Source organism: Rattus norvegicus, chromosome 13 (genome assembly GCF_021556685.1).
Source record: "Rattus norvegicus strain SHRSP/BbbUtx chromosome 13, alternate assembly SHRSP_T2T, whole genome shotgun sequence".
Classification (NCBI taxonomy): domain Eukaryota; kingdom Metazoa; phylum Chordata; class Mammalia; order Rodentia; family Muridae; genus Rattus; species Rattus norvegicus.
In genome coordinates, this window is record NC_141546.1 from 77,207,532 (window position 1) to 77,224,589 (window position 17,058).

The following is a 17,058-nucleotide window of genomic DNA, read 5'->3' on the forward strand; positions in this document are numbered from 1 at the left end:
GAAGGATGAGTAGAAATGATATACAGTGCTCATCCAGAATTCTCAATAACGTAAAAAATTTAAAACCGGTTTCAGACTAAAAACCCACTTATCTTTAAAATGACGCTTGGAACACTGGACTTTATAACTCTCTTGAATGGGTGATGCTCTTTTATCTTAAAAAATTATTAGGGGCTGGGGATTTAGCTCAGTGGTAGAGCGCTTACCTAGGAAGCGCAAGGCCCTGGGTTCGGTCCCCAGCTCCGAAAAAAAAGAACCAAAAAAAAATTATTTATTTTGGGGGGTTATAATATAATTTCATCATTCCCCTCTCCCTTTCCTCCCTCCAAACCATCCATATACCCCTCTTTCTCTCTTGCAAATTCATGACCTCTTTAATTAATTGTTGTCACATACATATATGTGTGTGTGTATATATATATGTATGTATATATATATATATATGTTTCTCAATACAAAAATACAACCTGTTCAATACATAATGTTATTTGTGTGTATGTTTTCAGGGCTGATCTTTCGGCAATGGGTAACCAATCAGTGTGCTCTCTCTCAGGGAAGACTCTGTCTCCCACTCTCTGCACCCTTTACGCTGAAGTAAAGGAAACCCTTTCAGTGTCTTCTCAATTTGCCCAAACTTAAGAGTTCTACCTGATAACCATCCCAGTCAGGGACCAAACATTCAAACATTTTATCCCTAAACTTGGATATGAGTCAAAAGCAAAACAAAACAAAAACAAAAACAAAACACCCTGAAAAACCCAAAACAACAACAAAAGAAACAAAAACCCCTCTTATACCCTGTTAGTCAAGCTTTGGCTGCACAGGAGAGGGGACACTCTTGTGTGAAGAGTAGACAAGGAATGCCATTGCTCTACAAGTTACTTTGCTGTAGGGAAACATGAAAGAAAAATGAATGTAGCAGGGAAAGGCTCTGTCCTGCTGGCTCTGGCGTTTAGTGGAAGGTTTAAACTCGCTGCCTTTGATAAATGGCCACAGAGGCATTCCTTGGATCAGGAAAGGGACACAGTGAGGGTCCCCCAGCCCCCAGCATTTTCATGGTGCTCACATAACAAGATCTGAAGTAAGCTCACTGTATCGTTTCAAGTGTGAGAAAACAGGTGTTCAGATCTCCTCAGCAGACGGGAAGCTAAACTGACCTTGGGGTCTGCTGCTTACCGTGGGGGGATGTGTCTTTAATGGTCCATGGCTGGGGCTTTGCTTCTCTTGAACCACGAACTGCATAAATCTCAGGGACTTGAGAGGCAATTTGTGTCCAAGAATGGACGCAAGAAGGGCACAAGAATTTGAACTTTCACTTCCCAAGACATTCGGCGAAGGCATTTGCCCTTCTGTTCAAACAGTGTGACTGCTGGGAATGCTGGGAACTGACAGACAACTGGCCCAGGTCTTATTTTCTCAAATAGCAAAGATGAGGTAGGTTACCTCAGAAAATATAATTTAGAAGATTTGTTTTCCCCAACGAGGAAGAAGGACACATTAAAATCTCTTAAGTCATGAGGAAAGTTGATATTTTCATCTGAAATGTTGAACTTTTAGGTTCAGAAATTATATTGTTATAGTTGAAATACCAAGTTTTAGAAGTCAGGAAATTCCAAGGCCAGCCTTCAGCAGAGCTTACTGAGGCTTATTGCACATGGCACATATTTTATGACCCACAGTTAACAAACAACTGTGAGGGTGGAAAAAGAAGCCTTTCAGTGGAGAATAGATTTTGTGGCAGCAAGAACCCTGAGATGTTCTGAACACTGCCCTAAAAGTAAAGATTCTGTTAGTCTAATTTTAGCATTTGCTTTTCCTTAAAAAAACAACAACAACAAAACTTTACATCAAAAAGTCAGATCCGTTGCAAACGTCACACGTGCCTACATCTATCACCATCCCACAAACCTGAGAGCTGGTGCTCTCGTGACAGCTCCCTGAAACTCTTAGGAACCAGGAGCCTATTTTCTTCAGTCCTAGACCTTTCTTTTCTATCTTTGGAACTAAGAAATACTTACATAATTCTCTTCAAATATGGCTTGATTTTTCCTCCTTGATGGAAACAGCATTCCTGCCAACTTTAAAATTTATAGCTACGACCATATTTTTTTAATTTTTAAAAGCACAGAAAATACCACAATCCTTCAAAGTGATTTTGAAATGAACATTTCCCCATCTTCATTATTACCTCACATCACACTGAAATGTACCCCGCATACAAATGGAAAGAACATTTACCTTTGATTCTTAGGGAAAAAACATTATCTTTGATGGGATTACTAGAAAAAACGAGGGATAGGATAAACAGAGCTAAATCTCATCAAGTGTGCTGTATGCGTCTAATGAAATAGCATGCTGAGAGACATTCCTATGTAGTTAATACATATCAATGAAAATTAAGTATTGTCTTTGGAATAATGAGATTAGCACCTAAAAATATTCCAGAGGCAATCATACGTAAGTTATTGTAACTTTAATACAAAGTAAAACAGCAGGGCTGGGGAGATAGTTCAGTGGGTAACAGTATTTGCCATGCAAGGATGGGGACTTCAGTTCAAATCCTCAGCCCCAACTCACACAACCACTCATGGCTAGAGGTGCCAATAACCCTAGCATTGGGAGCCTACAATAGATGAATCCCTGGAACTCACTGGCCAGCCAGCCTAGCATGGAATGGTAAGCTTCCTGTTCAGACACCATGTCTTAACAAAAGAGTAAGTCGCAGAATGATAGAGGACAGCCGACTCCATCCTCTGGCCTTGCATATGTGTGCATGGGCACATGACCCCACATGCCTACCATACGCTATATATACCACAAATATACATACAGACTTGTACTGTATAGTACACACTCACACACACACACACACACACACACACACACACACACACTCACACACCCCACCACACCACACCACAAACATACATTATTTTAAAGAAAAAGAACCGTGAGTCCTGTGATCAAGTTATTTTGTTCTTATGTATGAGAAGGTAAATGGGGGGAGAGGAGAACAGGGCAGACAGAGAAGTAGAGGGGGGAGACAGAGAGAGGGATAGAGTGGGGAGAATGGAGGGAAGGAGAGAGAGAAACTTCAACAGACTACTCCATAGTTTCCTAACACATTTCCATCTAATTTGTAATTTCATTGATTATCTTCTGACAATTCTCAGATGAACATAAGACAGAGATTATTCCTTGTTTGTTAAATCAGTAAGGGGGGAGGGGGGAACCTGACCTGGCAGCTGGTTTCCTAGACCAGTTTTTTAAAAGAAAGTTTGGGGGGAGAACCACGCAGCATTCCAATCTTCCGGGAAAGTTTTAATAGCACATCTCCTTTTCCCCCAACAAAATACAGCCCAACCCACTGGCAATCAGAACCATCCCCGGGATCACAGAGACAGTGCAAGAACGCTGTATCTAAAAGTTCTAGACCTGAACATTTTCTTTGAAAAACCTAAAAAATCAATATAATAATGTATCCATACCTGCAGCCTCTGAGGCAAAAATACACTGAAATTTATTGGAAAAAGAAATAATTCTAGCCTATCAAAAGAAAGAAAGCGAAAGACAGAGAGTGATTGGTAGATAGACAGAGGGGTAGGGAGGTAGGTAAGTGGAAAAGTTGGTAAGTAGGTGGGCAGGTGGGTAAATAGGTAGATTGTTAGGTAGCACGATGGGTAGATAGGTAAGTGGGTAGGGTAGGTAGGTGGGCAGGTAGATAGATGGATAGGTAGGTCGCTATTGATCTAGGAAAGAGGAGTAATATAGCAGGGTGGGGTTGCACACACCTGTAAACTCAGCAGTGGTGAAGCGGAGGAAGGAAGATCAAGAGTTCAAGGCCATCTTTGGCTGCATAAAGAGTCTGAGGCAAGCATGGACTACATGAGACTATATCTCAAAGGACAAAAACTCGCAATGTTCAGTAAAGTTTAAATTGTAACAATGATTCTGTGATACTTTTAAGCCTTGAGTCTTCTCAAAAGGCACTGAGCTTTGGTCCATCTTCTTGACTTGGGGTATGCCTTGAGCTAGCAACATAACAACCTTTTTGCTTTTGACACACAGCACCTCGCTTACTTACACAGCTGTCATATGTCTGTAAGACACTAATTGGTGTTTTCCCATCACAAAAACCAACACTGAAGGCAGCCTTCCTGTTCTTTCTAATGATGTAAAGATACCATCCATCTTTTAAACTCCTCAGAGAAGTCAGTGAGACAATTGAACAGCTTGTCATTTTAAGGTCTTATATACATACATGTCACTTATTAGACAAACCCTCTGAAAGACAGATGATCATTTCTGTCTTTATGTCTCCTCTATAGGAACTAGACCAGAGCTGCCTGGAGTTGACTGACTGAAGGGAGAACTGTGAGAAATTCTCAGATCTTCGTCTAGACCAACGAGGGAGAGATACAGGCTGAAGGCTGAGTGATTTCACAGAATGAACTGAGCAGGAAATGAGGAGGGCCATGGGACCAAAAGGGAGAGCATAGGTCTACAGGGAAGGCTCATGTGGCAGACACCCATACAGAGTAGAGGTGGTCAGTGTAGTTGAAAGGACACTGGGTAAGGGAACATGTTTATTGTAGAGCTCTGAGATGTTCATTCACAGCACACTGATGGGAATGGCCAGGAAACATTAAACAGTGAGAACCACTGGGTGAAGAATGATTGACACCATTACTTCAGCCATGAAAGCTACAGCTTAAATTAGAGTGAGGTGCTTTCCTTTAGGTAATTGAGATTCTACTGTCTAAGACAAACCTGTAAATCTCTCGAGCCACTACTTAGTTTAGATCACATGGTCTATATATGTATTTTCTAAGTCTAGGTGTAATAAAATAAATTGGGTTGATACTCTTGTGTGTCTTATTTTCCTTTGACCCTGTCCTTGGACATGCAGTTCAGGTAAAAGCACATAACCTCTTTTCTTTTATACTTAATATAAAATAAGTGCTACTTTGTAGTCTTTAGATTGTAACGACTTGATTGGCATGTTAGAGCTACAATGGAGCTTCTTAAAACATAACACACATTGGTTCCATTGACAAGCCAAGAAAATAGTGAATTCAGACTTTTAAAACGTAACAGAATGAATGAATAATTATCTGTATGCATGACCTGTGAGGAATAGTGCTATATAAACAAAGGTATATAAATCATATACATTTTATCAAAAGTAAAATGGTCAGTTCAACAGATCAGCTGAATTTTAAAAGACATTTTTAAGGCCCCTTCACTGTGGTCTAAGGAAGTCCAAACAGCTTACTATTTTGTATCTTATGTGTGGTTAGTTCGAATTTCATTTCTATGGCTTTGTCTATGTGTTTTGAGACAGGCTCTAACTCTGTAGATCAAGCTGGTAGAATTCAGCTCACAACGATCCTCCTGACTCAACCTCCAAAAGGCTATGAGTGCAAGTGGGAACCGTTACACCCACTTTGAATTGAAGTTGATATTATTTTATACATGATACGACTTGAATTGTATTTGACATTAATTGAAGAAAGACTATCACCCTGAAATTTTAAATGTTCGATTATTGCTGTTCATCTATGGTACTTCAAACTGAGGATCATCTTCCAAAAATAATGAGTGTCGAAGACACATGACTGTGTATGTTGTACAAGAGACACAACTGCCACCTTTTCTCAAGAGAATAATAAATTTCCCTGCTCCATAACTACAGGGCTCTAGGGTAGATGGACTCAGAATTACCCTAACCCAGACTATCCCGTCAAAAGGAAGTATTGCTGTAGTAGAAATTAAAGTGTGTGTTTTTTTTTTAAGGCAGTAGGAATACATACGACAATCAGTTATCTCACGTACTTTGCAAAGCCGATGAAGTCCTCATGGTTGGTGTTAATGTAAGAGACTTGAATGTCAATCAGTAGCAGGACCTAGAAGACAGAGAGAACCACTGTTGTGATGACCCATCTTCCAAATTCTCATAGGTAAAATTCAATCATTGCTCATGTCATTTACCAGTATTTGGTGTTTTAAAAGGGATCTTTTGATTGAGATGACACATAGGTTTTTCCTTTTGAGGTCTTTTACACTCTACATATGTAAGTTAAAAATCTACATGGTGGATAAATCTGAGTCTCATGTGAAGAGAATAGCATTGTAGTTCACAGGTAGTTACTGCTTGCTGTCATAGCACAAAATCTAGAATTATTCTGTTCTTTGAAAGCAGAGGTTTTTGTTCTAAGAAAGGCAAGCATATATAAATAATATTATTCCTTGGTTTTCTGAGCCTTTTCTATTTCTTTCTCTTTTAAAACTACATTGATTTATTCACTTACTCACTTTGCATTCTGATTACAATCCCCCTTCCTCCTCTCCTCTCAATCCACCCTTACAAATCCCTCCCTCCATTACTCCCTCTCCTTTGCCTCAGAGAAGAGGAAGCCCCACCTTGGGTACCACCCGCCCTAGGACATCTAGTCCAAGCAAGACTAAGCATATTCTCTTCCAATGAAGCCAGACAAGGTAGCCCAGGTAGGGGGAAGGGGATCCAATGGCAAGGAATAGAAATCTAGTCAGCTGCTGCTCCAATTATTAGAGGAAACACATGAATACCAAGCTGCACATCTGCTACAAATGTATACCCCACCCACTATGTGCTCTTTGGTTGGTGGTTCAGTGTCATGGAGCCCCCATATGCTGAGGTTAGTTGACTCTGTTTGTCTTCTTGTGTCCTTGATCCCTCTGGCTTGATCGATTTTTATCTTTTAAGCTCCTATCTTTTAAGCAATAGGAATACTTCATTTATCAACTCCAAAAAGGAATACACAAAGAAATGCAGAACCCACAGCTTCTCCACCTTTTGGCTAAGATCAAGTGAAGAAATGCAGAACCTGCTTCAGAGGAATGACATTCATTATCTGACTAAAACTTCAGCAAAAGCTCTGTTAACCCGTAATTGCCAGAGAGAGACTTTATTTATTCTGGACATTTTCAAATGAACTTCTCATTATGTTTCTTTTTGGTCCTTTAACTGTGCTTTATCCTTTTGAGGATGCTGAGACTTGGTGACAAGTAAACAAACAAACAAACAAACAACAACAACAACAACAAACGTAAGAACCCCTGCCTGGTCTATACTTTCATTTTTTTTTTGAGCCCTTTTTTCTTTTACAAGAAAAAGAAGAGGAGGAAGAGGAAGACAACAAAGAGGAAAAATATCTCTTATGTAGCCCAAGCTAGCCATAAACTTACTATGTACGCAAGGATGGTCCTCAATTCCTGACCCTTCTGCCTCTGTCTCTGGTGCTGAAGATAACACCTGAAGTTGGGGCCACTCTAGGCAAGCACTGTACCAGTTGACGTGTTTCTGAGAGCCACAGTGAAGGCCTCTCCATGGACTACCTTCACTGTCAGGGTCTTTAAAGAGCACCAGAGTCATCACGACAGATAAAAGGCACGTGCTTTCCAGAACATTCTAGGATGGGTGTTTCCTTGGTGATGTCTTCCCTCGTTCTGACTTTCCAGGACCAGGCCTCCCTATGCTCCCTATGCCATGATATGACTCTATAACACACGGGCATTATACATCACTGTAACGCCTATTATGTGTGCTTGCCACAAATGTAATGAATTGTTTGCGTCACTTTTTGGTTTGGTGGTTTTCTCAACAGAAGTGGGTACAGTCTACAGCCGTCCTCCCCAAATGCATCCAATGTCTTCAGAAGCAGGGAAAATATTTCTCTTACTTCTCATCTTATCCCCAGAACCAAGCACATATGAAATAGATGGCCAATAAATGTTTGTGGTTTTAGTTTTTTTTTTTAATGATCTATGAAGCTAAAGGAATAGTCTGTTTTAATGTGAGCAATTTCTTCCCATTTAATTAGTATATGGCCAGTTATGGTCGTATTAGTACTTAGTCCTCAGTACCCAGCACCATGAGCCCTGAGGCTTTGCTTTTGTGGCTAATCTCAACTAGTCATCTGACCAAATCTTGATGAGAATCACAAAGGGACCTGCCAGAGATGGATTTAAAGGATCACTCTGGGTCTACTCCATTACTCAAAAATTAAGCCAGAGCTCAGGGACTATTATGCCATCAACATTGTATGTTCACGAAAAAAAAATTTCCATATCAGACACAAATTGTTTTTAATCTTTTGAAAACTACTGAGGAATGGTTATTAATTTACCTATAGTGTCACCCCTATTCTCCCACAAATCAAGTCAGATCCTCCGAGATATTATATTCTCCAGACTCATTTGCCAAGATTGCATACCTGTAAAGTATAATGTTTAAGTACAAGTAAATTGTTCAGGCACGAAGAGTGAAATAGCCACATGGTTGCCAGCGTAATCCACAGCTACTGTGAGCACCCTGGGCAGAGATGCACATTAACTTGGACTGCAGTTTGGAAAAGTGGAAAAAGAAAAGCTATGGCTGTTCTCGCTCATATTCCTGGAAATGGGGAGTCTGGGTTCACGCCAGGATAACAGCCAGGTTGCATGTGGGGAATGAAGAAAATGGTACTTTTTTTCTTCTTTTTTTTTTTTTTTCACTTTCTCAGACTTTCTCTCTGTGGTTTTATCCAGTTACTGAATAATGGTTGAAGAAAAACAAATCTGCTCCTTATAGCAGCAGTAACTCATGGAGACAGCTACTTTGACGTGCAATTAGGCATATGGAAATAGCTAAAAGGATAGCTGGCGCATATGATGTTTTAAAGACCTTTAAGAACAAAACTTGCAGATTTATGAGTTCTCATGTTTAATTTGAAGATGCTTTTTCCACCCTCAATGTTTCCTGGGCAGGGGTGGTTAACACTTTGATTTACAAAATCTTTTTAAAAGAAAGTAAATGGTAGGAATGTCTCAAAGTATTGCAAAGACATGGGAACTTGAGGGGATGGGGCACTCTGATGAGATGTTTCAACAGTACAAAGGTTCAAAACAACACACAGCCCAGCATGTAAATGGCTATCTATCCAAAATGACATGATTACATTTCCAAAACATGTTTCTCCTGTTAAGTCTAGGCCAGGAATCTAGGACCACAAGCTTCTAGAGGTGGTGACTGGATACCAGAATGGGCACTCAGGTTACTCCTTTAAGAGAGAAACTTCAAACTAGACAGAGGACTCAGTGGTTTAAAGAGCACTTGATGCATAATCATGGCGATGGGTATCTGGATCCCAGTACCCAAAATAAGCTGGGAACCCAACATATGCCTGTGCCCTAGCTGAGAGGGGTATGGGGTGGTTGGTGGAGCTTGATGCCTTCTAGGCTAGCCAAGAAAGCATTAGTCCAGTGGTTCTCAACCTTCCCAATGCTGTGACCCTTTCATACAGTTCCTCAGGTTGTAGTGACCCAAGCATAAGATTGATTTCACTGCTACTTCATAACTGCAATTTTTCTACTGCTATGGATCATAATGTAAACATGCAATATGCAAGATGTGTGATAAGTGACCTATGTGGAAGAGAGTTGTTCAACCCTAAAGGGGTCACACCCACAGGTTGAGAACCACTATACTAGCTCATATTCAGAGACTTCTGAAGGTCTAAAGAAGAACCTCTAGTCTCTGTGCAGACTTGTACACACACACACACACACACACACACACACACACACATAGACTCACACATGTGCTTATACACTCTCCCACATGTGAGTAAATAAATAAATACTTAAAAAAAGAGTGAGACACCCACCCCATGTCTAGCCTCCCTCTTGGAGAATGGATAAATTAGTACATCAGAGACACAGACAGAAGGTTTCCCTGCAGTCAAAACTGGGAAACCTTCTCTACCATGCCTCAAGAAGTGAATAACGGCTCAAGTTAATTCTACGGTTTTAATCTGAAAATGCTACTCACATGTTCATGCTTCAAAGCCTTACTTCATGGTGCTGTTGGGGAAGTTCTGGAACCCTGCTGTAGAGCTATCTGGCAGAAGTCACTAGGGGTGGGCCCTTGACAATTACATCCAACCCTGGTTCGAGTTTCACTCCTTGCTTCCTGGTTTGCCAGTCTGTGAACAGACTCGGTCCCTTGCTCCTTCCACCAAACTGTGAGGTTTCCCCATATCGTGCCACCATGATGGACTGTAATTCTTTGAAATTGTAAACCAACAGAAGTATTCCCTCCTTAGGCTGCTTATCCAGATGCTGTAGTCTCAATAATGCAAAAGTAACGAATACAGATAGGCACTAGAGACATACAATTGTCGTGACTCAACTGACTGTGTAGTCCCTCGGTCTTTGGAACTGGTTTGCAGGAAGGATTTGAAAATATGGAGATATGGGATTTTTAAAACCTTGAATGTTTTACATTGTACGATTATTCTGTTCTGGCAAAGAATTTGTCTGTGTTTGGCCTCTTGAACTGTTTCAGGCTGAATTAAAAAAGCAATGGACCGATTATTTGGTATGGGAACTTCAAGACAGCGTAGAATTCAGGCATGTGGTATGGCTTATTGCTAGCTGCTTTTAGTAAGATTCACAGAAAGAATTAGGAGCAAAAAAAGAAAAATATGTGGAAAAATGCTCTGGGGGGGAAGGAAAATGAGCTCACTCGCATTGGCAGGTAAACAGCTGTAGCTGTTAAAGCATTTAGAGCCCTCAGAGAAAATCCAAGTGGCTGCACAAGGTAACAGTAGGACCTCGAGAGTGTTTGGGGTACTGGGCAGATTCCAGCCATCAGAGATCCCAGCTATAGAACTTCAAACTCCCTTAGAAGACTTCCCCTTGATAAATAACAGTCACCTCTACAACATCCTGCTCGCAGGGGGCCATGTGTGAAAGTGTTCCCCAGATTCAGCCACCTAGGCCATCAGAGGTCACTACAGCCATCGCCAAAAGGCTCCTGACTACTGTTCAGGCCAGACATGTATCTCGGCATTTTCCATAAAATGCTGCAGTTTGGATCTGAAATGTCTCCTGTGGGCTTACCTTTTGAGTACTTGTTCCCCAGATAATGGTGCTATTGTGGAAGATTGCTGAAATTTTGGAGGTGGATCCTGGCTGGAAGAAGTGTGTTGCCTTGGGTGAGTCTTTGAAAGTTATGACCATGTGTTGTGCAGGGCTACCTGAGCCAAACTACTGTGTTTTTGCAATTAGGTCATGCCTGCTCACCAAAGATCATCACAGCTGGGTTTGCTGACTATTGACTTTCCCTCTTAGAAGGATTGGGGAGAGGGTCATAGGTCCCCTACCTGAATATCCTGCCAACCCGTCCAATCAGTTGTATGCAATTCTGAACTAACAGCACATGGCCTTTGAGTCTCTGAGAGAATCTCAACCTTCCTAAAGCTGTGACCCTTTAATACAGTTCTTCATGTCGTGGTGACGCCCAGCCACAAAATGATTTTTGTTGCTACTTCGTGGTCCATAGGTTGAGATCCTTTGGGCTAGAGGCTACATCTAGGAAGGAGTTCATGGAGGGGACTCCATCTACGTAACCATGGAGGCATCACCATCCACAGTGGGTAAAGACCTTCTATAGCGACTGCTTTAAGGGCACCCATTCTCCTGCCGAAAGCTACTGAGCCATTGCTCTGTAAGAAAGCCTAATAAACTCACTGGTTCCACAGAGTGAACCTTGGTAGATTTGCAACTTGGTTTGTCATTGGGACTGTAGAGGGAGAGGGGATACACAATTCGACTTCCCTCCCTTGAGTTGTTTCTGTCGTGTATTATGTTCACAGTGATGCAAAGGTAAGTAACCGGAACAAAGAACTGTGTGCAGATTCTCCATTTCACCTTTACAGATGCCCATGAGTTAACCACCGTTGTTTATCCCCAGGGTAAGGAAATTGACAGGGGTGTGTGTGTGTGTGTGTGTGTGTGTGTGTGTGTGTGTGTGTGTGTGTGCAAGTTGGAACCCTGGAATAACTCATCAGGTAGAGACAATGGCACTTGCCATCAAGCCTGAGCTTGATGTTTCTAACTAGCATAATGGAGAGAACTGGTTCTCACAGATTGTCTTCTGTATGTCATGGCAAACATGCACCTACACACACACACACACACACACACACACACACACACATACACACACACACACGCACACCACTAAATAGTTTAAAGGAATGCAAATAACTTATGAGGTTTTACTTAGAAAGTAAGAGTTAGAACTTGGTCTTGATGTTCAGGTGGTCTAAGTTCAGAGTCTACTATCGTAACAACAATTAGACCTCCAGTGGCACAAGGAGTTAGCCTGGCATACATCACAACAATGACGTAGGGATTTACCTTGACTCAACCATCGCCTTTCTGAATCCTTATCGCTATGACTGCCTCTGAGTAGCCCTAGACCACACCCCACACACTCTCGTGTAGCTTCTCAAGATGTTCTAAATGCACAGCACTATCAGGCTGCTGGGACTGCTAGGATCAGACTCCGATGTCGATACTGTGCCTGACTCTTTGATGTTAACGTGGCATAAAATAAGTATATCCCAGCCAGAAGTACTGCCTTTTGTCCTGGTCACTTCAGAAGCTTATGTCTTCTGATGTATATCCTTGGCTCTGCAAGCCAGGATGGGCTTCAGTTAGAAAGTCTAGGATAAACCTAAGTCGTGTAGTCACCGATCTGTCGCTCACACTCTTGAGTTTTGTGAACTCTGGGGCTGGTTCTTGGACACTGGCACCTGGATGTTCCAAAGCAAATGCTAAACTGAACATGTCATTTTAGCAAAACAGAAAAAAAATGAAAGTATGAAGAGTCAATGTGAAAACGTCAACACCTAACCTATGTAAGGTCACAAAGATGGTTAAAACAACATATTACTTTTTTCCTCAATATTATTTTTACTTAGGAACCCTATGAATATACCATCATTTGAATGTTATGGCATAAAAACACAAGTTATTTATTTATGGTCATGCATATAGTTGAAAACTTTGAGAGCAGGTCTGAGATGGGCTGTTTTTTGATACAACCTAGTGTCGGGGGCCCTGGTCAGATGAGTGGGGTGGAGCAAGGAAGAACCACATAGCCACTTCTCTCTGTTCTTGGCTGAGAGAACGAAGGAGCTGCTTCTGGTCCCAGGCACCTTGGGAGTTCTGCAGTGATGGACTACGGCCTGGAACCGCAGGCCAAAAGAAATCCTTTCTCTCCTAAGCTGCTTTTCAGCTGGCTTATTTTATCACAGCAAAATCAATGAAACTGAGACAGACTCTCATGTAGCCTAGCTTGGCCTTGAACTGGCTAGCTACATAACAGAGAATGAACTTGAATTCCTAATTCTTCTGCCTCTACTTCCTACGTGCTGCAATTACAGGCATGTGCATTAGATTTTATAGAACTAAGTTTTATTGGTCCATTACACGGGGAGAGGGGAACTCTCGTTTGGGACTATATGTCTGGTCCCTGGCTTCGTTTCCCTGGCTCGTGAGTTAATGTTGGCTAAGTTACAATACCTCTATTTTCTACTTTGGGCTGCTATTCAAGATCGTAAAAGCTGGAAAACAAGTGGAAATTATAAATAGTGGGTAATTAATTTTCAAAGCACGCTGATAAAAAGTAGTAACAATGAGTCCTGAGCTTAAGCAGAGAAATGGTTTTCACTGGGGTCCCTCGCAAATGTCACAGCCTGCCAAGCTTCCAACACTCTCCCCTCACTTCCTGCTTCCACTGTCCATCTGCACTGACTCTATGAAAGCCACGTGTGTCTCTCTTTTTGCAGTTTCTACTATCTCTCTTTTTCTTTCCTCTTTTTCTTTTTGTCCCTTCCTCGACTCAGCTGAGCATCACAAAACTCTTGGAATACTGACTTCTGGAGGTGCTCGGAGACCATATAGCAGGGCATCCCATTTCTGCCCAGGGGAGGAGGGACCACAAGCAACAGTTCTGAGAGGTGATTTTCACAAGAACATGCTGTTATTTGGGAGAGAACACATGGCTTAAGTCCAGTGTTCCCTCCTCACGATGCTTGCGGCTGTGTTATGGAAGACCATTTGAAAGCCAGGATTTTCCACTATCGTGCTGATAAGTAACCAAGAAAAAGCCACTTGACATGAGACTTTGTTATTCTTTTCTCAAATAAGTATCCTCCCTTAAAAACAATCTCTCTGAATCAGACAGCTAGGGTTGGAAGATACTTTCAAGGCCATTTCTTATACGAGCCATGTGAATTTGCAAGATGGTTCTGAATGTTTAAAAGATTCATTCCTAAACATCTTTCCTCAACGTACATTTCACGGGAAAGCTCATAGAAACCTGTAAGTAAAACATTAAGAATTTTTTAATACACTGCCGCACATATGCACAGCCATTAATATGTGAGAAACCCATCTGAAAGGAAAAATGCATTATGGATACTTGGTTATCCGTGAGCTGTGCGTATGTGCTAGAAAGGTACACAGGATGGTCATGTGAAGGTGGAAGGGAAAAATAAGGGAGCTGACTATTTGGGAAGCAGGCTGTACTTAGTTGTTGATTTGTTCACTGAGACCGAGTCTTACACTGCAGCTCATGCTGGCCTCAGACTTGCGGCTAATCCCCCTACCTCTGCCTCTCCAGAGCTAAGATTGTGTGTGAGCCCCTATACCTGACTCTGTAATTCTATTAATGATTTAAAAAGTTTAGATTTCTGGGTTGGATTCTTGTTTACATTTTAGCATGCATGAGGTATTAGTACAGTAGTAATATATCTAACTTATAAAAGGCAAATATGAAGTTGTTATAACCTTCAGTGTTCCTTCATTGAGGTCTAAGGCCAACCAACACCTTGGTAAAATCCTTCCACTCCCCACAAAGGACCTGGCCACCAGGCAGGCTCTCACTCACCTGGTCCTTGGTCTTTCCTTCTCGCTCACGGATGTGGTTAGCAACAATCCTTTCTGTTTCTTCACAAAGTCTGGGGAAGTTGGCCAGCTGTCAAGAAAACATGTCTGGGTATTAATACCATACAAACGGCTGTACCACAGAAACAGAAACAGAGATGTGTGGTGTCCTTATAGAGGCTACTCTTTCTGAGAGCGAAAGAGAGACACGAACTTCTGAAGGAGAAAAACCTCAGCAGCCCTGTCATCTATGAGGAGATGCCCCCTGTCATCTGTGAGGAGACGCCTCAAAACCAGCACAGCTGTTGTCTAGGAAGTAAAGCAGAAACCCAGCGTCCTGGATAGATCACTGTCAACTGAACAAATGCTGGACTTATTTGGAAAAGGGGCTCTTAATAAAGGAAACACCTCTGTAAGATTTGCCTGTAGGCAAGTCAGTAGTGCATTTTCCTAATGAATGATTGATGTGAGTGGGCCCAGCCCATTGTGGGCACTGTCACCCATGGGGACACCCATACATTTGTGGTATATAAGAAAGCAGGCTGATCCAGCCATGGGGAGCAAGCTAGTAAGCAGTAGGCCTCCATGGCTGTGTTTCAAGTCCTGCCTCTAGGTTCCTGCCTTGATTAATGTTCCTTCAGTGACGGCCTGTGATGTGGAAGTATAAACCGAACCAAACCCTTTCCTCTACAAGTTGCTTTTGACCATGGTGTTTTATCACAGCAAAAGAAACCCTAAGACACCAGGAAAAAGCATGGAGATTTGTTGGGACATTTTGGCTACTGAAAAAAAAAATCAGAAAGGAAATAGTGGCTCTGGCACAGATAACAACATGAGCAAATAAAAAGAATGGACAGGCCAATGGCTATGCCAAGTAAATGATGAATTTCAATGATAAGAAAACATTTACACCTTAATAGTAACAAAATAGCACAATACAAACAGGCAAGAACAAGTTTCAAGTAGTAAATATGTAGTAGTCCATTAAACTGAATTAGTGATGTTGCAGAGGGAAAGAGCGAATACTAAGTTGTCATGTTTCTGCTGTTACTTTTGTAAGACAACCAGGGAAGTTAGACTGAGACCCATGTGGTTTAGCTGAGAGTCAATGAAGGCAGACTCCCTGAGGAAAATGTTGGAAATATTTATCGAGAACCTCAAATCACACACAATGTCTCTTTCTCTCTCTCTCTCTCTTACACAGACACAGACACACACACACACACACACACACACACACACACACACACACACACAGGACAGACAGACACATTTCAACATAACAACCTCCCAGAATTCTGAGATAAAATCATAAAGACTTTTATTACAAGATTAATCGGAATGGCAAAATGAGACAAACAGAAACTTAATACCTAAGTATCCAATGATAATAAACAAAGTAGGCCCATTTGTAAGTGGCCATTACAAATTATGTTTTCAATTAATGTGTTTATTTTAATTTATTTATGCACATGTATGCATGCCTATGTGACTGACTGTATGTGCTTATGCATGGATGGGCATGTTCACGTGCCTGGAGACTAGACTAGAGTGTGGGTGCCTTTTCAATAACTCTCTTCCCATTTCTTTGAAGCAGATTCGCTCCCTGAACTTAGTCTTGGCTTACTCTTGGCTAGGCTGGAAGTTGGCAAGCTGCAGCAAGCCTCTACAGTCCTCAGAGCTGGGGTTTCGAACGTTTGCAAGTCAACTGCCTGAGTACAGAGAAAGCTGAGCAAACAAGCTACACTACTAAGAGTAGTGACTCTTTTAACTATATATCCATTTACTCCTCCACAGCAATTTCTATAGTAGAGTATTTTCATATTGCTATCAAAAAACACAGGACTATTTCCATATTTCCATAGCCCGGTAAGGAAAAGCACTTGCTATGCAATTATGCAGACCAAGTCTGATGTCCCAGAAACTTGTGTAAAATACAAAGTCTGTGAATGGCTACACATGTCTGTTATCTCAGTCCTGGAAAGGTTGAAAAAGGAAGGGTTCTGAAGCTCACTGGCCAGCAAGGGCAGACTCCATGACAAGTCCCAAGCCAATAAGAGATTCTGCCTCAAAAAATAAGGTGGGCAATATCTGAGGTTGTCCTCTGGCCTCTCCACAAAGGCATACCATATATACATGAACACATACACACAGAGAGAGAGAGAGAGAGAGAGAGAGAGAGAAACAGACAGAGACAGAGACACTGACACACACACAGGGACAGAGAGATAGAGACAGAGAAATATTAACTCGGTCTTATCTGAACCTTGAGATGTACTTTTTTTTCAAAATCTTCAT

General features: G+C 41.6%; 1 protein-coding gene across 11 annotated transcripts in view; it reads right to left on the minus strand.

Annotated features, from left to right (window-relative positions):
• The window catches only part of Dnm3 (dynamin 3), a 485,732-nt gene that overhangs the window by 283,605 nt on the left and 185,069 nt on the right, over positions 1-17,058 (minus strand). For all 11 annotated transcript variants that reach the window (XR_015635077.1, XR_015635076.1, XR_015635075.1 and 8 more), the window contains 2 exon segments: positions 14,765-14,851; positions 5,836-5,906 (listed from right to left, as the gene is read on the minus strand). Coding sequence is in view for 8 of the 11 variants with exons in the window: in XM_087579968.1 (XP_087436094.1) it covers positions 5,836-5,906; positions 14,765-14,851 (158 nt within the window). In the remaining 3 variants the exon portion in view is untranslated.